Source organism: Myxocyprinus asiaticus, chromosome 39, assembly GCF_019703515.2.
Source record: "Myxocyprinus asiaticus isolate MX2 ecotype Aquarium Trade chromosome 39, UBuf_Myxa_2, whole genome shotgun sequence".
NCBI lineage: Eukaryota > Metazoa > Chordata > Actinopteri > Cypriniformes > Catostomidae > Myxocyprinus > Myxocyprinus asiaticus.
The window spans coordinates 23,241,049-23,267,098 of record NC_059382.1 but is presented as its reverse complement, the minus strand read 5'-3'; the positions used below and the strand labels follow the sequence as shown (position 1 = coordinate 23,267,098).

Here is a 26,050-nt window from a genome sequence, read left to right as displayed (position 1 = left end):
CTGGTTAACAGATACAAATAAGCCTTATTTGTTAATAAAAGCTTAAAATAAAAGCTAGACTTGATTTGATATGTTTTGGTAATGAAAAATAATGATTAAAAAAAACTCCTTAAGATGCTACTTTTATAATTTTGCTGGATTTGTTAAGCACCAAAATACTATGAAACAATCATTGAAAACAGACATTTATTAATCCATTACATTTAAAAACATCTACAGAGTGAAAATACTTGCTTTTAAGTTGCTTTTTCTAAGAAAGCATCTGATATTACACCAGGAACACAACAGACTATAAAAGAGTAATGATCTTTCATGTTATGAGTTTAATTAAAATGTGTTAGAACAACATAATTTACAACATGTTCTTTGCTTGTCATTTTAAAGCATACCCATCATACTGTTATTCCATTGGTCAAAGCCCCACACACATGGAACAAATTACAGTTTCAGGGCAAAATGGCAGTGAACAACTGAACAATTTGTGTACTATGGGCAAAAATAATAACATTCTCTCCCATATAAAAAAATAATTGAATTTAGAATGCGTAGAAATCATTAAACTTTAAACCATTTCGTCACCAGCCACAGACTACCATGCACTGACTCAAGTACGGCCACCCTTTTCAGGCCTGTCACTTGCAATCAAGCCTTTAACATCAGAGATGGGCTAGCAGATAGTCATGCAATGAGTGATGACATAAGAACTCTTGTCAAAGTAATGTGTGTCCTATTAGTCCTGTTTCTAACAGGAATGTTAATATATGTCATGTTGTAAAAGGAAAATCAGCTACCATTTACTAGAAAGCTATGTGGATATTCTTGAAAAAACGGATGACAAAGAACATCTCCAGAACACAAATCACAGTGCACAAGCTTGCAGTCGACAGTGTGAAACATACTTCTCCAGAGGTACACAGTATAAAAATGAGCAGATATTTTAGATTTCAGTCAGTGCTCAGGGAGCATGTTGGAAAAATTACTTAAAGTAAAAATCCCAAATATATAGAAACTGGTAAAAACTGATCTAATAAGACTTTATTTTCAAAACAAAAAGGACTTGATATCTTGATTACATTTTTTGTTCAGTCTCTCTGATCAGCTGTCTTTATATAACTGCCATTACAGGTTATTAACATCCAAGAGACAAAACAGTTGTGTAAATAAAATCTGGTGATAAAATAAAATACAAATCCAACAATTAAATCAGGCCTAGCCCTCAAACACTCGAGATAAAAAAATAGGAGAAGTCCTTTACATTTTAACAATGTACTATGGAAATAAAACAGAATTCATGTATTTCTAAATAGATAATAACTCAATGCCCTGTTGTGATAGCCATCTTTGTGACACAAAAATTTACAAAGAACTACAACACATTATGATCTTTCAATTATATGAATTAAAAGTCAATTTAACTCCTGAAACAGAAACTTCTGAAAGTTTACTGAAAAAAATTAAAATAAAATAAACAATAACTGAAAAAAGGCATACATACATTATACAAGTAAGACCCCAGTCTTTAGAATATACACCTTGTTGTTCAGAAAATTCATTAAGGGCACTGTTAAATGAACATGTTTATGTTCACTGTGATGCTCCCACTCCTCTATTTGTTGTTTCATGCTTTACTCTCAGTGAGGCTCGTTTGTAAGACTGTGTTGGGCTCCGCAACTTTCTTTACCTCTGCGTTTTCAGTCTTACTCTTCTCATCATCCAGAACTTTCCTATAATAGAGATGGTTAGATTAATTTAGGAAATAACTGAAAGTTAAAGAACACATGCACATTAAAGCCACTACAAGACTGAAGCTCATCACCCTTTGATGTTTCAAGTCTGTGACAAAAAGACAAAAAGCCCCAGATAATAGATCACATTGTGTGCCCATCACGCTGCTATTTTAGTGTGCACAAACTAGTTTGAAATCTGTCCGATAAGACTTCACATGTCCCGGGCACTGTCCCAACAAGTAGAGAGAGTTGCAAATGAGCAACAGCCAATGAATTTAAAAGAGTGAAAGAAAATAAGAGGTCGAAATACTGTATTAGTGGGAGCTAAAATAAAATACTGTAAAATAAAATAAAATAAATCAAAAATTGCTCAAAATCAAGTTGCTGCCCATGTTAATGAAATTAAAAATAAATGAAAAAAATCTGTCATTATTTACTCTACCTCATGTTGCTCCAAACCCAAATGACTTTATTATGTTTAACACAAACGAGGATGTTAGGCAGAATGTAAGCCTCAGCCACCATTCAATTTCAATGCACTTTTTTTCCTTACAATGAAAGTGAATGGTGACAGAAGCTGTCAATTCTGTCAAAACATTCTGCCTAACATCTTGTTTGCATCCACAGTTTTCCTGACAAACTGCTGGATGGCGTCATGATGATTCTAATAGTGGTTGGACTGTTTTCTAGACTCCATAATAAACTACTAATACGAGCATTCTAGTTTGAGAACAATAACTTGTGCAGTTGTTGGCTGTCAATACAACTCAAAGTAATTAATGATGTCAATGTAACTAACTTTGGTTCATAGCTTCACATCAACCACCCATTACTTAAACTTTGACGAGTGAGGCACTGTTTCACTGAAATTCTCTAAAATATCAGCAGTACTATAAGCACATTATCTACTTATTATCCACTCGCTTAAGCAACTGAAAACACTGGAGACCCAAATGACCCAAACGAAAACAGGCATCTGTTATGAATCCTGGAACGTTCAGAGGTGGAAGCCACAAACATCTGGTTTAGAATGACATCAGGCAAGTAAATGATGGCAGAATCTAACTTTTAGGTTAACTGTCCTTTTAACACTCTGGCAGAAGAATGATTTTGTAATCGACAAACCTGGTCTGCAACTAGTTGTGTAAAAAGTAGACCAGCATGTCATTAAACAGGAAACTGTAAGTTTTTAAATGTGCATAAACTTCAGTCTTTAAGTGTGGCTTGGCTTAAATCATTCAGATGATCACATACAGTAAACAACTACTGTAATGGCCACAACAAACACACACACACACACGCACACACACATACACGCACACACGCACACGCATACACGCACACGCATACACGCACACACACACTGCGAGAACATCTAGAGAGCGTCTAGAGATCCATACTCGTTCTGTGCTGGAGCAGATGGGCCACTGGAGTCAGATGTCCCCAGAGCATATGACCCATCCTGTGGGAGTTCTGTGTCTGGAGACACAGGGAGCTTGTGATTCACTGAGGGACTGATGGAATTTAAAGTGGCATGAGATGGACTTTGAACAGACTGGGAGGACTCTAATCCATTTTCTGTGGCTTTGGAGTTTATCTCATCTGGTGGGACAACACTGGGATGGGAAGTGGTCTGGCTTGGGGGCACTGGTACTGGTTCTTGTGCTGGGACCACTGGAGGAACCTCAGTTTGTGTTTCTGGGGCATCACCCAGGTCTACCAGGAGAGTTACATTGGTTGTGGGGTCTGAAGATGAAGTAGACGAAATGGATGGTTTTGTCTGGGGTTTGTATGTGCTGCTGTTGGGTGACATGTTGGTGAGGTTAGGTGCCGTAATGCTGGAGGTGAGGGTGGTGGTCTCGCTAGCAGGACTGCTCTGGCTAAGTTCAAAGGTGTCAGTGACCGTGTCTGAGTTAGTGGGCACAGAGAAAGGCAAGTCGACCACCGTGGCGGCAGTTTCCGTCACTTGCCTGTTAGAAGTGGGAGAAAACAGAGACACAGACAGGTGATCTCGACACGGAGGGGAGACATTGAGGGAGACACGCCAAATCATTGCAGGCACATGGTTACAACAGATATGCAATACTGATTGGAAAAGCAATATTGCATCTATGATTAAATTGGTGTACTATCAATGGACACTAGAGGGAGCACTTAAACTAAAAATATGAATTATGGAGAGGAGAGGGCAAGAAAACATGACTATTAAGATTAAAGAAATGTTCCAGGTTTAAGGTTTATAAGTTAAGCTTAATCGACAGCATTTGTGGCATAATGTTGACTACCACAAAAAATAACTGACTCATCCATCATTATATACAGTGTGTGTGTGTGTATATATATATATATATATATATATATATATATATATATATATATATATATATATATGTATATACACACACACACACACACACACACACACATACACACACACACACACACACACACAGACACCCGGTCAAAAGTTCTGAAACACTTGACTGAAATGTTTCTCATGATCTTAAAAATCTTTCGATCTGAAGGCGTATGCTTAAATGTTTGAAATTTGTTTTGTAGATAAAAATATAATTGTGCCACCATATTAATTTATTTCATTATAAAACTAAAATTTAATTAGAAAAAAAAAGTTTTTTTAAATTGATGACTTGGACCAAATAATAAAGAAAAGCAGCCAATAAGTGCCCAACATAGATGGGAACTCCTTCAATCCTGTTTAAAAAGCATCCCAGTGTGATTCCTCAAGAAGTTGGTTGAGAAAATGTCAAGAGTACATGTCTGCAAATTTTAGGCAAAGGGTTACTACTTTAAAGATGCTAAAATATAACACAGTTTTGATTTATTTTGGATTTTATTTAGTCACGACATAATTCCCATAGTTCCAGTTATGTTATTCCATAGTTTTGATGACTTTACTATTATTCTAAAATATGAAAGAAAACCTGGTAGTGTATTGAAGTCATTAAAATCATTATCGGTTCAAATCATTAAATTTTCATTTCATCATGTTTTAACCACTCCACAGATTTCATATTAGCAAACTATAGTTTTGGCAAGTCATTTAGGACATCTACTTTGTGCATGACATGAGTAATTTTTCCAGCAATTGTTTACAGACAGATTGTTTCACTTTAATTGACAATATCACAATTCCAGTGGGTCAGTAGTTTACATACACTAAGTTAACTGTGCCTTTAAGCAGCTTGGAAAATTGCCTCTTTGCTTGACATCATGGTAAATTCAAAAGAAATCAGTCAAGACCTCAGAAAAAAATTGTGGACCTCCACAATTCTGTTTCATCCTTGGGTGCAATTTCCAAACACTTGAAGTTACCACGTTCATCTGTACAAACAATAGTACACAAGTATAAACACCATGGGACCAAGCAGCCATCACACCGTTCAGGAAGGAGATGAAATCTGTCTCCTAGAGATGAACGTAGTTTGGTGCAAAAAGTACAAATCAATCCCAGAACAACAGCAAAGGACCTTGTAAAGATGCTGAAGGAAACAGGTAGACAAGTATCTATATCCACAGTAAAATGAGTCCTATATCCTCATAACCTAAAAGGCTGCTCAGCAAGGAAGAAGCCAATGCTCCAAAACTGCCATAAAAAAGCCAGACTACAGTTTGCAAGTGCACATGGGAAAAAGATCTTACTTTTTGAAAAATATCCTCTGGTCTAATGAAACAAAAATTTAACTGTTTGGCCATAATTACCATTACCATTGTTATGTTTGGAGGAAAACGGTTGAGGCTTGCAAGACGAATAATACCATCCCAACTGTGAAGCATTGGGGTGGCAGCATCAAGTTGTGGGGGTGCTTTGCTGCAGGAGGGACTGGTGCAATTCACAAAATACGTGGCATCATGAGGAAGGAAAATTATGTGGATATATTGAAGCAACATCTCAAGACATCAGCCAGGTCACAAATGGATCTTCCAAATGGACAATGACCCCAAGTATACCTCCAAAGTTGTGGCAAAATGGCTAAAAGTCAACAAAGTCAAGGTATTGGAGTGGCCATCACAAAGCCCTGACCGCAAATCTGATAGAAAATTTGTGGGCAGAACTGAAAAAGCGTGTGCGAGCAAGGAGGCCTACAAACCTGTCTCAGTTACACCAGTTCTGTCTGGAGGAATGGGCCAAAATTCCAGCAACTTATTGTGAGAAGCTTGTGGAAGGCAACCCAAAACGTTTGACCAAAGTTAAACAACTTAAAGGCAATGCTACCATATATTAACAAAGTGTATGTAAACTTCTGACCCACTGGGAATGTGATGAAAGAAATAAAAGCTGAAACAAATAATTATCTCTACTATTTTTCTGACATTTCACATTCTTAAAATAGTGATCCTAACTGACCTAAGACAGGGAATGTGTTCTATGATAAAATGTCAGGAATTGTGAAAATCTGAGTTTAAATTTATTTGTCTAAGGTGTATGTAAACTTCTAAATTCAACTGTAGAGGACTTTAAAATGTTTAAGTTGTGCATGCATTTAATGTTTAATGATAAAGAGAAAGGTGCCTCAATACCCTAAATACAGTATGTGCACGTGGAGTTCATGAATGGTTATTCTATTATTTGTCGGGACTCGGGAATAAAGAACATTTATTGCCATGGATGCACAATCTCAGATAGCAGGGAATAAAGTGCACAGTAAGCTATGAGCCTAAATATCACAATACATATATCTTCAAATGATAAAATCAAATTCAAGTCGAATAAAAACAATCTCTGTCACTGCCTGCAACATAGCCTATTCTTAATAAATGAAAAATGCGTAATTCTGCCTGGGCAGGTTCACATCACGAGGCAGCGAACGCTACAGTTTATAGCACTTCTTCGGGATGCTTTGATTTTTAAATGATTCAGCATTTAACTTGTGTAATTATTGTCTGCACACCAGAGCAAAAGGAGGAAAAAACACTGGCTCACCGATTTGTGACACCAGCGCTGAAAAAGCTTGATGCAGCACAACAAATGGTGAAACAAAACACAGGTGTCTCAAGGACTCAGATCGGTTGAAGACCTCTAAACATGTGCAGAATAACCGAATAGTGATTTTGGTATTTGAAAACCATGCACATACTTATTAATAACGCACGATTTTGGATCGGTTCATAATTAAAAAGTACATATACAGTAACTGGCCATGTAAGACATTGCTCCAAACTTTTCTTCCATCAATTTGAAAAATCCAACCAAATCTGGCAAGCGTCCTGTAGCGCATAAAAGTTAACGTAGTCGCGTGACACATCATGGGGGGCCTCAATGGTGTACCGGCCCATGGGCCTCTCAGTTCTTAATCCAGCCTTGGTTATATGGCTGGGTCTCCCAAAGCACTAAGTAGAACGTTAGTAGCACTAAAGTAGTACATAACTTCAAAGGCACGTTTCCCAAAAGCATCATTATCTAAGTAGTACGTAAAAACATTCGTAAATTAACAAGACCAGGGCCTCGTTTCCCAAAAGCATCATAAGCCTAAGTAGATCGTAGAATCCATTTTATGATTCATCTTAGTTTTGCGTCCCATTTCCCAAAAGCATCGTAACATAAGTCATAAGTAGTACTTGAAAATGCTTGTAGATTAACGAGTGCTCTGGAGTAAATGTGCACCGCTAAGAGCATCGTAAGGACACAGACGTATGCAGACACATGCAGGACAAATGCGAAATTACACCTGACACAATTTAAATACCAATAGCTACACTTAATGCTGGACTTTAATATCAGGATATATGCATTTTACATATTTTTATTTTAACAGACATGTCTAATAATAATAATAATAATAACGAAATGCATAAAATAGATAGTCTATATAAATGGATGAATAGATTTAGTAAACAAATAAAGTTATTTGTGTGGACTAGTTAGACTAGTTGGTAACATGACTGATGTAGACAACTGTATAAATTAAAATCAGAGAGAGAAAAAAAAAGTCAATAACTGCATGAAAATCGTCAGTATACTGTATATTGATTGGCTCATCTCCTTGTCTCCTCTTCCTATCCGAGACCCAAAGGCTCTCTCGTCAGCACTACAATTTGTGTAGCTCTGCACTTGCAGCAATACTGTCACTGTTATCACTTTGGGGAGTAAAGAGCAGACTTCCTTTACTGGTGAATGTCCCTAAAGCGCATCTTCTAAACGTCTCCTTATTTTGCGCTATGTGATAACATGCTGAATCTCGTAATATTCAATGAATGCTTGTTATTAGCAGGATCATACACAGGGCCTCCACTGTCTTCACTAATTCTGGAAGCTTTCATATCAAGAGAAATTTGTGAAAACGAAATATTACACATGCACTCCAGAATGTGTAAAAGAAATAGATTGTTCTGCGCAAAATTACTGTACAACAATATGTAAATATGTAGTTAATTAGGTCAAATATTTTAAAACTAATATTAGTGAGGTAAATTACAAATGATTGTAAAGTTATGCACAAATATAATGAAGCTACAATGACAGGCAGCACTATATGGTCACATTTCAGCACTGTCACATGGACAGCGTCTCTCTTAAGTAGCACTTAAAGCGCATGCTCGCTTGTTCATGTTAAGCAGGGACTCATGTTAGGACTGGGAAGAGAAATCGGCCCAAGATTTTACATAGAAACTGGCCCAAAAGTTTGGGGGTGCAGCATGTGACGCAATAAGTCTAAATTTACGACACATAATACAGAATAAAGTTATATTAGCCTTCTTTGATGAGCATAATTGTAATGGCAATAGAAAGGATATGTTCTTATTAAACAGATTATTTAAAAAGACATACGTGAGTTATGTGACCCTGCAGTTTAAAACTATAATAAATATGCCTTAATAAATAATTAAAATATGGCTAACGAAAGGAGATTAAAGTGAGAGTGTGCAATGAGAGATTCCCTCTCTCTCTCTTCATCCTCCTCCTCATCTTCATTCCTCCAATGGCTTGTTTAAACCGGCTGGCCTATAGTCTTTTTACAAGGCAGTAACAAATTGCATGTTGCGTAATTGCAGTTTAAAGGCTACAAGTACATAATGCCTTGAACTGAAAGAGGAATTAAGTGGTTGACAGTAGCCTTACATCCCAATTAAGAGTGAATTCAATTTGCACAGAAATACCTCATTAAGTGCAGTAATGCAATAATAATAATAATCCAAGCTAACACTTATACCAAAGTATTGTTTTCTTTGTTTGAAAAGGACCGTGTAGTTAATGTGTTAAACTCAAAATATGGCATTTGCTAACGATTATTGTTATTTTAAAAAGTTTACTAACTGTTATTATTATTATTATTATTATTATTATTATGAACAGGCTTTGTTGACAAACATAGTAAAACTGGCACATGGTATCTCCTGTCTCTTATCTCTTTTGCCAGCCAGCCGCTTGCCTTCTTTTCCCAGGATGGGCTGAGATGAGATGAGCGATCGACGCAGGTTGGTGTGCTTGTGCACTTTAATGAACTTTAACGAAAGAACAAAATCGCCGCTTTGCCACTGTATTATTAAAATACTTGTGGTTCAGAGCATGCAGATAAAACACTCTAAGCAGTGTTTCTCAACTGGGTCGCAGGTTTATTCGGGCTGGGTTGCAGACAGCAGGGAAAGAACACTGAAACATTTTCTGCGGCCGCCCACATGAAATTTAGGACTGCCAAGGCCAATTTAATGATAATCTAATACACACAAAAGGCTTCTCTACAATTATAGAGAATATTTATATTTATATTTTCGCAGTGCGATGAAAGCTTGTTTTTCAAGCAATTGTATGAACAACTCATGCCAATGATCTGCTCTAATGTTTTGTATCTCTGGAATGGATTCTAGTGAGAATAGTTTGAATTGCTATGGAAGAAGTCAAACCTCTCAAACAGGCAGCCCAACATGATAAACAGCAGTGAGGTGGGACAGAGCAACACTGTGTTATGCGGCAAAATAAAGTTGTTGTTTTTCTTTTAAAATTACTCATCACCCTTACAAAATTTTTTCACGATTTTACAGTAGTAACAGTAACCTTTTCTCATATGTCATTGCACTGTATATCTAAGGTCAAGTAAGGGCTTTAGAACCTCCAAGACCGGTGGACAAATTATGAACAAAGTTTTCCTCCTGTGTAATAGCCTATGTTCTGATGCTTAATATTAGGAAATAAACTGGATAATAATTATAATGGGCTCATATAAATAAATAACTGCAAGCTAATTATTAGCTAGCAAGCAAAAAAAAAACAAAAAAAAACAAAAAAAAATTCTCATGTGTTGCCTCTTGAGTAGAAAAAAAAAAAACTTTGAGAGAGAAAAAAAAATTTTTGGGAGAAAAATTTGTTTTGGAGAAAAAGTTATTTTTGAGAGAGAAAAAAAAAGTGTAGCAAAAAAAAATTGTAGGACATAGGCTCAGGAAAGCACAACAACAGCTAAAATGTATTTTTTTCACAGTGCGGTTCAGGACTTCCGTAACAATGCGCGCATGTGGATAAAAATGTCAGTGAGGATTAGCCACTTTCACCAGTGTTTGAGTAATGCAGTGGCAAAGTTCAGCACAGAGATCTTTTCACTCCCTGTTGTGAGTAAAAGTTTGGTTTTCCAAAGTCTACAGATGAAATCCACACAATCCATGTTTCATTGAACAATGTCTCTTTTTAAAATCCTTTCTGTTCATTACAGTCAGAAAAAACAACAACAAAAGAAACATTTAATCCTAATCACAAATAGAACGGATGCTGTCAAGAAGTCATTTGACCAAAACACTTTTGTTAAAGCCCCTGCCGCTGGTCTTAAAGAGACAGTACCGTTTTAGCACTTGTTCAACATATCTTTGTAAATGCTTTTAAAAGGTACAAATTAGGCATATAAGCAACAAATATACATGCAATATAATATTTCAAGACATCATATTTATTGATGGAATACATACAAATAAAAAAAAAAAAAAATGTATATTACTATAATTTACCAAGTTCAAAGGTCCCCTGTATTAATAATAACAGCATTAGCTGAAAGGGAATTTCTTTAAAACTGTATGTAAGAAAATTGACATTAAAACTGAAATTGCCCAATTAAATTTGAAAGCTTGTGAATTGAAATTGAATCTGTATCGTGATATATCGAATCGTGAAATATGTATCGCAATACATCTTATATCGTGAGGTGGTTGCCGATACCTAGCCCTAATAAATATATATATATATATATATATATATATATATATATATATATATATATATACACACACACACTGTATATAAAAACACAAAAACAAATTACAGTAAGTGTAAGGCACTTATACACACTTTTTCAAAAGTATAGCCACAAGACATAAAAATTATATGTGTTAACATGATTTTAGTGGCATAAAATTATATCCAATATTACAGCTTTGTTGCCATGACAACGTAAGGTCGGTAAACCCTGTAAGCGATTTTGTCATGTTAAATCATGATAACACGTGAAATATTGACATATTTTAGCTATACTTTCGAAACAGTGCTTATTTTAACATTAATAGACTGGTCCCATTCACTTGCATTGTAAGTGCCTCACTGTAACCACGATTTTTGCTTGTTTTTAAATAAACAAGGGACGAGTCGAAATAATTTTTGTGGTCTATATTATGCTACAGTGCTGTCGATTGAGCTTAGCTTGTACTGAAGCCGGAATATTCTTTAAAGATGAGATGAACTCAAACTATACACTATTTCTTTCTTTAAAAAAAAAAAAGAAATCCCACCAGTCCCACCAATTCACCAGTGTATGTTATTCTTAAAAAAAAAAAAAAAAGAAAAAAAAGTTGATATTCATCAAGGTGTAACAACTTCCTGCACGTCTGAAATAACTTTTATGATGACGTAACCCAGGCCACTTGGGCAGGGAAAGCTAACCAATAATATCAAAGCCGACTTTTCACAATACTAACCAAATCCCATTGGATCAATTCAAGTAACACCCCACATAATTTCCCACCTAATATCCTGTTTTACTGTAAAGTACATTAAATTACCAAAGTTTAAGCCACTATGTTCAGTTTTGTTGTTAAAACCATTTCTCCTATCCCAGCTTGATGTACAGAGACAACTATAAGTAAGCCTAATTGTGGCTAATTTCCCAGAAGTGTAAACACTCCTGCTCTGTGGCGCTTCCAACATTACTGGTTCACCAATGGCTTAATTTTGGGGTCGGACTATCTGTTTGACCAAACAATGTCAGTCTTTATTTTTCCAATTCCATCTGGTGCCATTAGTAGTGCAGAAGTTAATAGATGTCACTGAGCACAGCACTTCAGCATAACATTGAGCTTACTCTGGTTCAGTCAGTGGAGTGGTCTCATTGGGCTCTGGATGCCCTTCTGTGTCGTGATTGGCTGTGGCCTCCTCCTCTGTCCTCACTTCTACAATGGGCTCTTTAGACACATCTTGACTGTAAGTAGAAAATAATACACATCTGGAGTTTGATGAGGTCACTATACAAAGGATAAGAGGAGCTCTTGTTTCTTTTGTGATGGTTTGCAGGCTTAGCGTATGTTACTGAAAATAATTTATGCTTAACATTTATATGCTTTACAATCCAGGGCCATTGAGTGCTTTAAGTGTGATATAAGCTGAAGAGAGATCCATGTTTAAATGGATTACGTGCAGTAGCAGGGTGACTATAGTTTTCATTAAGTGTTTTATTATTTCATTTTGTATTTTGGTTTTTGCATTTCTCTTTAGCATTAATGTGTTTTAATAGTACATAAATCACTTTTATTTTGTTTTTATGATTTGAAAATGTTTAGTTTTAATTTAGTTTCAGTATCTTTTTAGTTCTTATCCATTATAACCACAAATTGTTCCATCTGCCTATGAAAACACATCCTACACTTGTTACATCAGAAACTGCACTACACTCAAAATACACTATCAAAGTTTTATTAGTCAATTAAACAACACACTGCACAATAGTACAATGTAATGTGCTATAAATGTGTCTTTACTGCTATATTTCACAGTAAACTGTAACAACCATCAAGCATCTCCGGGAATTTATGATTCAGCATCATGGATTGAAACCTCTCAGATCTTGTGTCAGTCGGCCTGCACTGGAGAAACAGCAGTTAAGGGATTTGTTAAAGTTTGCAAATTTCATGGTACAGAATTTTTGAAATGTTTTAGTTTTATTTGAGGCCATCTGCATCAACTAAAAGAGACTAATTTTATTTGAGTTGCCTTTACGATGTTTCATTGAGACTGCTGTGCCGTTATTGGCTGAAACCACTTTGCTACACGCTGGTTTATTGCTGTGGTGTCATCAATTTGAGATTTACCTGCCTCTAAATGTCAAGTACAAAAAGCGAATTGTGGTTAGTTGTTTTACATCTTTCTGTCTAATTAGGTGGTTAGTTCTGAGAGAATTAAAATATGAATTATTAATCAGACCATCCAGCATTGATTGAAAATACAAAAACTGAAGTCATTTTGGTAGCACTTTACAATAAGGTTACATTTTCTAATATTAGTAAATGCATTAGGTATCATGAACTAACAATGCATCATTATGTATTAATATTTGTTAATGTTAGTTAATAAAAAAGCAGCTGTTAATTGTTAGATCATGTTAGTTCATAGTGCATTAACTAATGTTAACATCAGGGTTTGAAATTAACACCAGCCAACCCGCCAAATGCGGGTAAAAATCGGCCGTGGCGGGTAACTCTGTCACTCTTAATAGCCACTTTGGCTATTGAAATAGTTTTAGTTAACGATGATAATTTGATATTGAGTGAAAGAGCACTGTAGATACTCACACAAAGGCAGTTTTGCCTGCCTCGATGTCTTTGCCTTTGGTCCCTGGCCCGGGTTTCCCGCAGATGCACATGATGATGCCACACTTGTTGAGGAAGCAGCAGGTGGCGTCCACGATCAGCAAGAGCAGCACACACACCAGAATGAGAATCCCAACAATTATTCCAGTGTTCAGACCCGTCCCGTCATCCATGGAGTCTTGAGCAGCAGAAAGAGAGATAAAGAGAGAGAAACAGAGCAGGAAGAATTATCAAACTGAAAACAAAGCCTAGAAATGCACAAATCATATAAATGTAACAGTCAAGTTAGCATGAGTTATTTTCAGATCACAAGACTATCAGGATTCAGCAAAGCAAAGACACTTGGTTAGGGCAACAACAAGGCAAAGCTAAAAATGTTCACATTAAGTTGTGCACTCACACTCATTTACTCACACTCATGTTGTTCCAATCCCGTATGACTTTCTTTCATGGAACACGAAGATGTTAGTCTGTATGTGCAGTCTCAGCCACCATTCACTCTCATTGGATGAAAAAATATATGCAATGAAAGTGAATGGTGACTAAGGCATCACCATTAGTGTTACATGGAAGAAAGAAAGTCATAAGGGTTTAGGACAACATAAGGGTGAGTAAAATATGATAGATTTGCATTTTTGTGTGAACTATCCCTTTACAGGTTCTTGTGTTTAGGCATTTGCTTGACCGTCAGGAGCAAAAAAAAAAAAGGTGACTTACCCATAAACACCAGTGACTTTTAACATCATGAGGACATGATGTCAACTGTCCCAACATAAATAAATGCTGTTAATTTATGACAGATGTTTAGAAGACAGAAAAGAGCCTTATTGTGTCACTAAGATGTCAATTACATATAGAGATCAAAAAGAGAACACACTTCAGCTTAAAAGAAAGGAATTTAATAATGCCACACATGTGAACAATAGCCCTAGCGGTGACTATAATACATTGCTGTTTCATATACAGTAAGTAATTAATGTAGAAGCCTTATAAAGTCTTTAAAGTAACAAAATAACATCTGAAAGATTTGTTACAAAGTTTGTTCCCAAAGGACTTGATTTATACAGTTTTAGTTCAAACATCTGCAGAACAAAATAAGTCTATTAAATATATAAGACAGTCAAATTTAAGAGTTTCATTCTCTCATTCTTTAAAGGTAAAGTGCACAATTTCTGCAACACCACACAAAATTTCAAAAATAATGACAGTTTACAAACATCCGGAAGCCCACAGAGGCCATGCATTATTATTGTTTTTCTGTCAAGTTTTCTCGAGATGATGACTTATTGTTGATTCATTACTAGAATCATTATTTTGCTATTACGTTTGGTGCCAGTAGTGATTTTGCAGGAATCACACACTCCAACTTTAAAGACAGATGAGGTCAGATTTGGAGTTTTGGGGCTTTTAATCCATGTCTATTAGCTTTGAAACATTTATATGCAAGTGCACTTCTAAAAGTGGACAAAATCAACCTCTAGCAGATATGAGGGTTTAAAATATATGGTCTTTCTCTCCCAGGAAAATGGACCAAAAATATTGACGACTCATCTTGTATTACACAGATTTTTGTCCAATCAAATGCTCTTTAGAATGAGAATGCCCCTCCCCCTACAACTAATTAGCACTTATCCAATCATGGTTGAGATGAAACAAAAGGCTTCTGGCCATTTATAATAAAAATTAAAATAAAAAGATGAGCCCTTTGAAATGTCCAGCCCAAACTTTTTGTTTCAACTGAAAATGTCAACACAGGAAATAAAACTGTGCTCATAGAGCAATTTCATGGGGCCTATACTGTAAGTGTAAAATGCAAGTGTCTATAGGATGCGGTACAAAAAGTTACTTTTTTAATTACATTAAATAAAAAGCACAGTCAAAAGCATTTGGTCATCTGAAACTGACATGTACTTATATGTATATTGTACTGCGTTACTTTTGTCTGAGGCTCAGTGTTCCCAGCACATAGATTAGAGTTGTACAGAAACAAATCATGCAGAAGATCCTCAACATGAGGAGAAAACATTTCTTCTACAGTTTCAAAGCAAAAGCAGCAATAACAGAGAGAGCAGGAGGGACACTAGCGTGTAGGAGACTGAAGAACCGCTCAGAGTTACTACACAACACAAACACAGAAACACGATCACAATAAGAACATGCAAAAAAAAAAAATAAATAAAAGGAAAGAAGTAGTATTGGCACCAGAACATTTGCGTTATGTGTGCATATGATGATCCGTCCATATCCAAGCCGGGGAACAACGACAGGACGACACAGAGAAACAAGGAAAGAGGGAAATGGGAACAGAGAGAGAGAAAAACAAGAGGCAGAAAAATACATCAAACACAGAAACAGAAAAGTTTCAACAAAAACAAACAGAAAGATTCAAAATGAAAAGGCAGAGTGAGGATAAAAGGAAAATGAAAATGAATATGAATGTTTGCCAGAAAATGTGTGCCAGTTGGGTCATTCTCAGGAAAAAGTTCGATTTACATTCTAGAGTATGTGTCCTCATTACTACTACTAATATAATAAACAGAACACTTAATATATAATATATAACATTTTATGCTTATTGCTATTATTATTATGTACAATGTACAATAAACAGAACATTGAACATAAACATTTAGTAGATTTGACTGTTAATGTGCAATACAAAAGCATTTTTAAAACAAACATTAATTTTACAGTATTTTTAAGGCTATTCAATAGATGCTATTTAAACTAAAGTGCAAATAGCGACTGATGCTATTTACACTACATGCAAATAGCAACATTGTATACTATTTATATAAGTGTAAAAAGCAACAAAAAGCATCTTCTTTGCACTAAGTGCAAATAGTGTTAGATGATATTTGCACTCTAGTGCAAACAGTGGCAGATACTATTACACCCCTGTTTAAATACTGCCATTCAGTATAGTGGCATCACTGCCACATTTTTATTGTGTTTATTTAGAGTCCCTCAGACACCCTACACCAATCCCTAACCCTAACCATACCTTACACAAATTAACTATGGTTTTACTAGAGTAACCATAGGATCACCATGGTATTTTGTAGTAAAATCATAGTAAACACAAAATTGAACATGGTTACTATATAAACAAAATAACACCATGGTTAATTGCATTATAACTGTGGTTTCTGCCAAAAAACAGTGTTACTACAATATCACTATAGTAAAACCATGGTTAATTTGATCCTGATCAAACCCTTCTCTCAACTCCCCGACCTTCACTGTGACCAAATCACTGCAGTGAATCAGTTTTATTTTTTATCATCAGTAGTATTACAGGAAAAATTAAGAGTGGAGACGTGGGAAAAAGTATGACAAAATGAGATTCGAACCTGGATCACCAGTATGACAATGCACTTCACACCGTCTTAACTCTCTGAGCTACTGGTATATGGGGGAGCAAATTGTCGTAAACTTGTGTTTCCACCAGACTATTGGAGTGCCAGTAGTTACTCCATTCTCTTAACCCACTAAACGTCTAACCCGTTAACCCATCGTGAAAAATTCAAATATGCCCGCCTTCATTTGACTAGAAGTTGACCCTTAAGAAATTTTTCGTGGCTGTCTTCAGCTTGGTCTCAGCAATAGTGGGCGGAGTTAGTGTAAATTGCCTTTGCCAACAAGATGGGCTATTTGCACTTAGCGTAAATAGACATTCTGTATTTTTAAATATTTATTTTTCGTTGGAATATCCAGCAATTTACACATCCTCATTTATCATCATTACATTTAGGTACATTTAATGATAAATTATGAATACTTTTTACCCACATTTCATGACATTTTTGTTACTACTGAATACCTTTTTTTTTTTTTTTTTTTTTGAGAAAATGCATAATTTGTCTTTTTGCTTAAACCTGTTACAATAATAATAATAATAATAATAATAATAATAATATACAAAAATCTTAATTTTTATGGCATAAATGGCACAGTTTCTTGAGACTGACCCAGCTAACAAAACAAAGCATGCAAAAGTCCAGCAAATAGTTTAGTGTGGAACTAAGAGAAAGTTGTTTACTGCACTATAATGAGGACAATAACTGGAAAATACTGAAGTTTATGCAAAACACGTTCGATTGGTTGAAATGTAGGGGTAATATACAAAGTACAACAGCCCGCACAGCGAGCAGCAAGGAATGTGCAATTTATTATATTTTAAGCTAATTAGAGGATACTCTGACTTCATTGTACTACTTTTTGACTAGATTTTTATTTTGAAAAAACTCTTCAAAACCCAGAGGTGCTGCACTAAATAAACAATGTTCTACAGAAAATGAACCTCCAGCAGTTAATCAAGATCTCAGTACTCAGAAGGATTGATAAAGTTCTTCTCTAGATGAGTTGAGAAAACTTTGTAAAACAGTTCAAGCAGAACACTTCAGATGTGTGCTCATTTATCTCTGACAAAAGAACAGCAGTCAATTCATCTGAAGTATAATGGAGGTTACTGTATGTGCAGAGGAGCAGAGATTTCTTTTGTTACATTAGATTAATAAAGCACATACACATGATATTAGTGCTTGTGTGAAAAGGTCATATTAATTTTGATGTGATCATGGAAAGGGCAAAGTCACTAGTATGTCATATAAATAGTATTAAGGATGTCAAAACAAAAATTTCAGAAGTCAATACCAAAACCATTGAAATTTCAGGATGCTCTTTAGCAAATCCATGACTAAATGATATATGTTTTACATGCTATAACTCCTTTATTAAATGGTTAAATATAAATATATTTACCAATTAAATTAAAACAATGGCATGTAGTCTTCAAATATATTTTTTAATTAAGTAAACATTATTGCTTTTATTAATTATGTAATTAATAATTGTCCCACGTGTTTACATTCACTAATGATATAACCGACTGTGTTTACATTGTGTTTACATAGAATGTTCATTTCATTGTTCGCAAGCACAGTCACATTACCGAGAGAAAAGAAAGTCAGTACCAAGCAGTTAATTCAAGAGGTCACATAAAATCAAAACCAAAAATAATAAAAGTTTGGTATCATATATATATATGTGTGTGTGTGTGTGTGTGTGTGTGTGTGTGTATGTGTGTGTATGTGTGTGTGTGTATTTTCTTAATTACGATTAGCGCATTTACCTATTTTCACATTCGATTCTGACATTTGTTCAATTCCATATGAGTTCTAAACACTGGTTGGAGTAGGGCAGAACCTTTGCGGTGTGTCCATGGCCATTTTTACATTGATGTACACACCACAAAAAAACTCACAATGGGATTCCGTGTTAATGATCAAGTGATCGAGAAAGGACCTGTTAAAAAAAACTAACCTAGATGTGTGACTAAAATTAAGTACCTTGCAGCCTCGGCTGAATTTATTTACCACAGAAGCATGTCAAGACTTAACTGTCACCTAAAAGGGAATGCTATGGTCAGCTAGTTTTTTGGAGTTCTCCCAGTTCAAATAATTTCAGCCTTGAACCCATTGCAGTCAATCTTTTGAAGCATCAGCTAATGATAACCGGATGGTTAATTCAGAGGAAGTATCATTACGTGTGCAGTGCCCACTACAAAGCGGTGCTGGCACCCTGATGCGAATCGTGCATACCATATCCAAGTGGATAGCCACAGCCAGCTAATAGATTATTTTTGTCGAGGATGAGGGTTTAAGAGATTCAATGTGCTTTCAATTTGTCAACCCTACCACTTAGACACTGGGAAACATTTTATGCTACTTGAATTGGTACAATTATAGTGCATTTCTATATTTATACTGTGGAAGGCTCAAGGAAGTTTTCTACCTTTTGTCAGCTCCAAAATCTGTTGACGAATTGTCAATGGATAAACTGCACTTTCAATTTTCCAGTATATTTATGAAGAATTTTAAGTAAGTATTGGGATGAATACAGGGTTCCAACTCTTTTTGAATTTAATTGACTTTTCCAGTTGTTTGTGATGACAGGATAAGAATTTGTAACATAATTGTTTAGAGACTGCAGTCAAAAAAAGCAATTTCTAGCTAATGAAATATTTTAGAGTTGAGCACAGAGAAAAAATATATTAACAATAGAAATTACCATAACTTTTCCATGACTTCTATAGGTCTTACTGATTTTTATGACTTTTCCAGGTCTAAATAATTAAAATTTTAAAATTCCCTGATATTTCCAGGATTTTCATGATGTTTGTTTAGTTTCAGTTTTGTGTAAATATCATTTGACATTTAATATTTATATTGATATTACATCGGCCACTAGCCACCCTGCTTTTTACTGTAGATATAAACAATGGCCATTGAAAAACCCATATCTGTTAACTGCTACTCAAAATCACTGCCAAGATTTGTAGACATCTAATACACCAACATTCAAGCTGTTCTCTGGCTTCAACATTATATCTAACACGTGAATGCCAGTAGCTTCAATAAAGTTCTATTCAAGAGGTGATCTGGTCTCATTGGCATGCTGCATGGAGTTCGCTTCTGTACTCTGAGGTGTGAGTGAGACAAACAGTGAGTGAGTCTTTGGATATGGTCCATTCACAGGCTAGTATGCCAGAAGAACAGCGATTCAGCCCTCCTACGTCCATAGGACCATCTTAGAGTGTTAATGAGAGGGAAAAGGCAGGGAGGGGGGAGAGAGAGTCTTTCTCTGCATTAAAGATGCACCAGATGCTTGTTACATTACAAGCGAAGCAGTGAACTCCAGCTGTGGCCTTGGCATGCCTGACCAGACTGTAACCCCTCTTCTGATCAGCCTCAGCATGATAGGCAGGGTTAGTAAACAGGAAGTGATTCTCCATAGTGCAGTAAGGCGCGAAAGGGGATGCACTGGGTTATTGCCCTGCTGCTAATGCTGAAAGCAGCCTGGTCACGTGTGGATTGAGGCCAAGTAAATAACATAAAACGGATGGTGACTCAGAGTATACCTGCATGTGAATACATGAGGCTTATTGTATCTGCAAGAGATTCATTGCTTTAGTGAAACAAAATGTGCTTTGCAATGTGAACTGAACGTGTGAGACAGACTAAAGCTGTCTTATCAATGACAAACACTGATATTTATTTGGTTGCAAATGGAAATCTTCTACTGTCTAAAAGGTCAGAGATCGAAATCGATTCTATAAGGTCTGAAACACACTCTTAACACTGTGTCCTAATCAGACGCAATGCAGTAAGTTTCCAGCGACAACCAATTCTCCTGTCTACACTGAAAATTAAACTGCTGCGCAACGCGCCACAATCTTAGCCAATCAGGACGTATTTGGCATATAATGTATAGTTATAAGGAGCAGGATTTTGGATCAGTGAGAGTTTACAGTGGGTGGGGCAACTTGGCATAATGCCCCAGAAATAGAAACCAAGCGATCAACAAAATGTTCTGTCATAGTCGCATCTGGTCAGCACAAAACCTCTGCTTAGAATGGAAGAGATACCTTTTATCGCTTGTAGCTTTATCACAACACGTCTGGTTAGGACACAGTGTTACCCAAGTACGTGAACACAAATGCATCTGCCATTGTTTTCCGAAATGTGTCAGGCTGCAATTCATAAAGCAACAAGTGCACGTTGCATTTTTAGCGTTTACGCAAATAGGCCCTATACCGGACGTTAGTGTAAAGGCTGTTACACTAGACTTTGAGCATGCAAAATTATTTCAGATGAGGGTTTTTATAAATAATATTAGGGCTGGAAAATGAAACACGTTAATTTCTGTGATTAATATTTTTTGTTTAACACGTTAAAAAATGAACGCAGTTAATGCAGTATCCATTTTTTTTTTTTTTTACTTCCTGAAACTTCACACGATCGGAGAAAGGTGTCCCGAGTTGTTACTGGCAGGCTACTTTTTAGGGTGGGGGCGGGGTTAGGGCATCTACTGCCTGCCAAGAACAAACCCCGACACTTTTATACAATGGGGAAAACTTCACCAATTTCTTCCCCACTTTCTGTGGCTAACACTGGCCTATATAAAATTTCAAGAGGTACTCACTTGACTCAACAGCACATCCTCGCACAGAAACTGATTGTGTGAAGCAGTACATGCTTATTCATTGCGTGCGACGCATGCCCAGGCCATAATAAACACAGGAACAGATTTACTATATAGAGAACGAAGATTCTTCATCCGCAAGCAGGCGAGTGATACAGGGCAAGCTTCTGTATCTCTTCACATCGCACGAAAATTTTTACTGACTTTCTGAAACCATTTCAAAAGCGAAACAGCCGAGTGAGACCCAGCGTGTGCGTGGAAGAGACTGAAGGACCTGGACATTCAGCAAGCTACAGCAGGTATACTTGAAGAGACTGAACGCCAGCCAGAGAAAACGATAGTTTTAAGATTTTAAACTTCAGCAAATTAAACTTCAGCATTCAATATGTTTTATAGCTGTATGTATAGTGTCTAAAATGCATTGGCAATGTACACTTAAGTTACTCTTGCAAACAAAGTTAGAGATTAATTGTATCTGCCATTTGATCCTATTATTAAAAAAGTCCACTAGAAAATGGCAGAAGATTTTGCCCAAATTATAATTACAACATGTCCACTGATTTTATGGCATGTATATATATACTTGTATCAAACATTAATACCTGTAAAAACGTGTCTAATATGTACTTATTTAAATAATTTAAATAAATGATGACTAACCATTTTTTGCAAGTTCTTTGAGACAATGTATAAATTAAATATATTTATGGTGATTTTGTTCATTGTTGCAATGTATCATGTACCTAGGGGTGTGCAGAGAAGCCATTATCTGTATCTGTTACTATGACAAACTTATCTGTATTCGGATAGAACCGGATGTAGGCGTGGCTTCAACCGCTAGTATGTCAAAACTAATTTTAAAATGTAACTCTCTTATATTTAGGCTATAGCTTCTGTATATAAAGTATGCCTCAAATAGGCCTATGTAAATATGAATAATAATCATAATCATAATTATTATTATTATATTATTATTATTATTTAATTACTGTATATTATTGATATATTCTTTATTTCTTTCTCACCAGATGAAGCTGATTATGTAGGCTACATAAACTGTGGAATATGTTGTTAACTTTGTTTTCTCCTGATATTTCGGACATTAATATCTACTGAAACAGATTTTTTGTTAAATTAAATACAAATACGAATATTAAAAAAAATGAAGTGTCTATTTACACTAAGTGCAAATAGCCTATCTTGTTGGCAGAGGTTATTTACACTATCTCCGCTCTCCACTGCTCGGACCAAACTCAAGACAGCCATGACAGATTTATAACTGCCAATCAAATGCATATTTATGAATTTACGGGCATATCTGAATTTTTCGTGATGGGGCAGAGACATTAAACTGGTTAACTGGTTAGACATTTAGTGGATTAAGAGATTGGATAACTAAGTGACTATTTGCACTCCAATATTCTGGTGAAAACAGAGGCTTTTATGACAAACTGCGCCTAAATGTGCAGCTGTAGTAGCTCTGGGTGTAACGATGATATGTGTATGTGTTATCACGCTGGAGATCCGGGTTTGAATCCCACCCATTCTAAATACTTCCTATGATACTACATATAATAATAAATAAAAGAGATTCCTCACAGTGATTTGGTCACAGTGAAGGTCGGGAAGTTGAGAAAAGGATTTGATCCGGATAAAATTAACCATGGTTTTACTGTAGTAACCACGTGCTTTGGTGGAAAGTATATAGTTCTGATGTATTAACTATGGTGTTATTACAGTAATATGTTGTTAACAGTAGTTAATAGTAACCATGTTTCCAACCCGGTCTACGGATCCGACCTGTGCGTGCCTGGGAGGGGGAACAGGGCGAAAGAGTGGAGAGAAAAGGAAGAGGGGAGGGGCAGGAATAACAAAAGGGAGAGAGAAAGCAGAGAGGGGAGAAAAAGGAGAGAGAGACGGGCTCGCCGGCACCGGACACGCCATCGACTGGCCCTCAGCTTGCTGTTGTGCTTCCATTTGCGATGTCAGGCGATGGCACTGGACCCCTCAGCCGTCCCTTCTGGTTGCCGGATGATGCAGCGCTCCAGTGCCACAGGATCAAGCACTCCCTCGTCATCGCAATCCTCAGTCAGCGGCGAGGACTCCTTGACAGCGCGTCCTTCCTCCTTCCCAGGTTTTGGCACCAGTGTAACAATTACGAAGGTAAGGAGGAAGATGGGACCAGCTTGACAAACACATAGACATTTAATGACACTTTTCAGTGTATAAAGAAACAAAAACACACACTGCTTTTCAGCCAGCTGCGTCAAATCATAAAGACATTCAAAGATGCAGACAAGCTTCGTACATCTCTCTCCCATCTGCCACTGTCTCTTCTCCTTAAATACTCCTGCCACCCCTCGCTGGAACGGGAGGCAGGTGTGGCATGCATGTAGAAGTCATTCGCCACTTATCTTCCCGACCTCGCTCTACCCAGACATCACTCCGCTCCACCCTGCTCACCACAGAGTGCAAATAGCATCTACAGTGCATCCGGAAAGTATTCACAGCGCTTCACTTTTTCCACATTTTGTTATGTTACAGCCTTATTCCAAAATGGATTAAATTCATCATTTTCCTCAAAATTCTACAAACAATACCCCATAATGACAATGTGAAAGAAGTTTGTTTGAAATCTTTGCAAATTTATAAAAAAAAAAAAAAAAAAAAAAAAATGAATAAAAATAAAATCACATGTACATAAGTATTCACAGCCTTTGCCATGACACTCAAAATTGAGCTCAGGTGCATCCTGTTTCCACTGCTCATCCTTAAGATGTTTCTACAACTTGATTGGAGTCCACCTGTGGTAAATTCAGCTGATTGGACATGATTTGGAAAGGCACACACCTGTCTATATAAGTTCCCACAGTTAACAGTGCATGTCAGAGCACAAACCAAGCCATGAAGTCCAAGGAATTGTCTGTAGACCTCCGAGACAGGATTGTAGAGGCACAGATCTGGGGAAGGGTACACAAAAATTTCTGCAGCATTGAAGGTCCCAATGAGCACAGTGGCCTCCATCATCCGTAAATGGAAGAAGTTTGGAACCACCAGGACTCTTCCTAGAGCTGGCCGCCCTGCCAAACTGAGCGATCGGGGGAGAAGGGCCTTAGTCAGGGAGGTGACCAAGAACCCGATGGTCACTCTGACAGAGCTCCAGCATTTCTCTGTGGAGAGAGGAGAACCTTCCAGAAGAACAACCATCTCTGCAGCACTCCAGCAATCACGCCTGTATGGTAGAGTGGCCAGACGGAAGCCACTCCTCTGTAAAAGGCACATGACAGCCTGCCTGGAGTTTGCCAAAAGGAACTTGAAGGACTCTCGAACCATGAGAAACAAAATTCTCTGCTCCGGTGAAACAAAGATTGAACTCTTTGGTCTGAATGGCAAGTGTCATGTCTGGAGGAAACCAGGCAACGCTCATCACCTGACCAATACCATCCCTACAGTGAAGCATGGTGGTGGCAGCATCATGCTGTGGGGATGTTTTTCAGCAGCAAGAACTGGGAGACTAGTCAGGATCGAGGGAAAGATGAATGCAGCAATGTACAGAGACATCCTTGATGAAAACCTGCTCCAGAGCACTCTGGACCTCAGACTGGGGCAAAGGTTCATCTTCCAACAGGACAATGACCCTAAGCACACAGCCAAGATAACAAAGGAGTGGCTACGGGACAACTCTGTGAATGTCCTTCAGTGGCCCAGCCAGAGCCCAGACTTGAACCCGACTGAACATCTCTGGAGAGATCTGAAAATGGCTGTGCACCGACGCTCCCCATCCAACCTGATGGAGCTTGAGAGGTCCTGCAAAGAAGAATGGGAGAAACTGCCCAAAAATAGGTTTGCCAAGCTTGTAGCATCATACTCAAAAAGACTTGAGGCTGTAATTGGTGCCAAAGGTGCTCCAACAAAGTACTGAGCAAAGGCTGTGAATACTTATGTACATGTGATTTTTTTTGTTTTTTATTTTTAATAAATTTGCAAAGATTTCAAACAAACTTCTTTCACGTTGTCGTTATGGGGTATTGTTTGTAGAATTTTGAGGAAAATAATGAATTTAATCCATTTTGGAATAAGGCTGTAACATAACAAAATGTGGAAAAAGTGAAGCGCTGTGAATACTTTCCGGATGCACTGTAACACTATTTGCACTTAGTGCAAAGAAGATGCTTTTTGCTGCTTTTTACACTTAGTGAAAATGGCATCTGTCGCTATTTGCACTAAGTGTAAATAGCCTCTGCCTAAAAGAAATGAGAATAAATTAACACAGCCTACTAACAGAAGCACCATAAATATCTATCAAAAGGTTTTATGATACACTCTAGGCTTATTTTGTTTTCACATATTTTTTGGAGGACATAATTAATTAGTTAAATTATATGTGCATAATTAGTGAAATGTATATTCCTCTGTATATTTCTAAAAATAATTTGTGGAGGAATATTCTGAATAGATTTACACTTTATGAAGTATTTAAACCTCTATGGAGCATTTAAACATTTTTGGAATAAAGGATTAACCAAAGAATTGACTGCAAACTC

The 26,050-nt window shown here is 36.7% G+C and overlaps 1 protein-coding gene across 5 annotated transcripts in view; it reads right to left on the bottom strand.

Moving 5' to 3' along the window:
* Nucleotides 1-172: 172 nt before the first annotated feature.
* ncam1b (neural cell adhesion molecule 1b) overlaps nucleotides 173-26,050 on the bottom strand; it is a 161,013-nt gene continuing 135,135 nt past the window's right edge. For 3 of the 5 annotated variants that reach the window (XM_051679471.1, XM_051679472.1, XM_051679473.1), the window contains 4 exons: nucleotides 13,503-13,698; nucleotides 12,020-12,136; nucleotides 3,128-3,697; nucleotides 173-1,724 (listed from right to left, as the gene is read on the bottom strand). In XM_051679471.1, coding sequence (XP_051535431.1) covers nucleotides 1,619-1,724; nucleotides 3,128-3,697; nucleotides 12,020-12,136; nucleotides 13,503-13,698 — 989 coding nt within the window. In that variant the 3' untranslated portion in view covers nucleotides 173-1,618. Of the gene's footprint in view, nucleotides 1,725-3,127; nucleotides 3,698-12,019; nucleotides 12,137-13,502; nucleotides 13,699-14,403; nucleotides 15,637-26,050 lie in introns of those variants that run through there. The other 2 variants (XM_051679474.1, XM_051679475.1) reach the window with 2 other exon arrangements.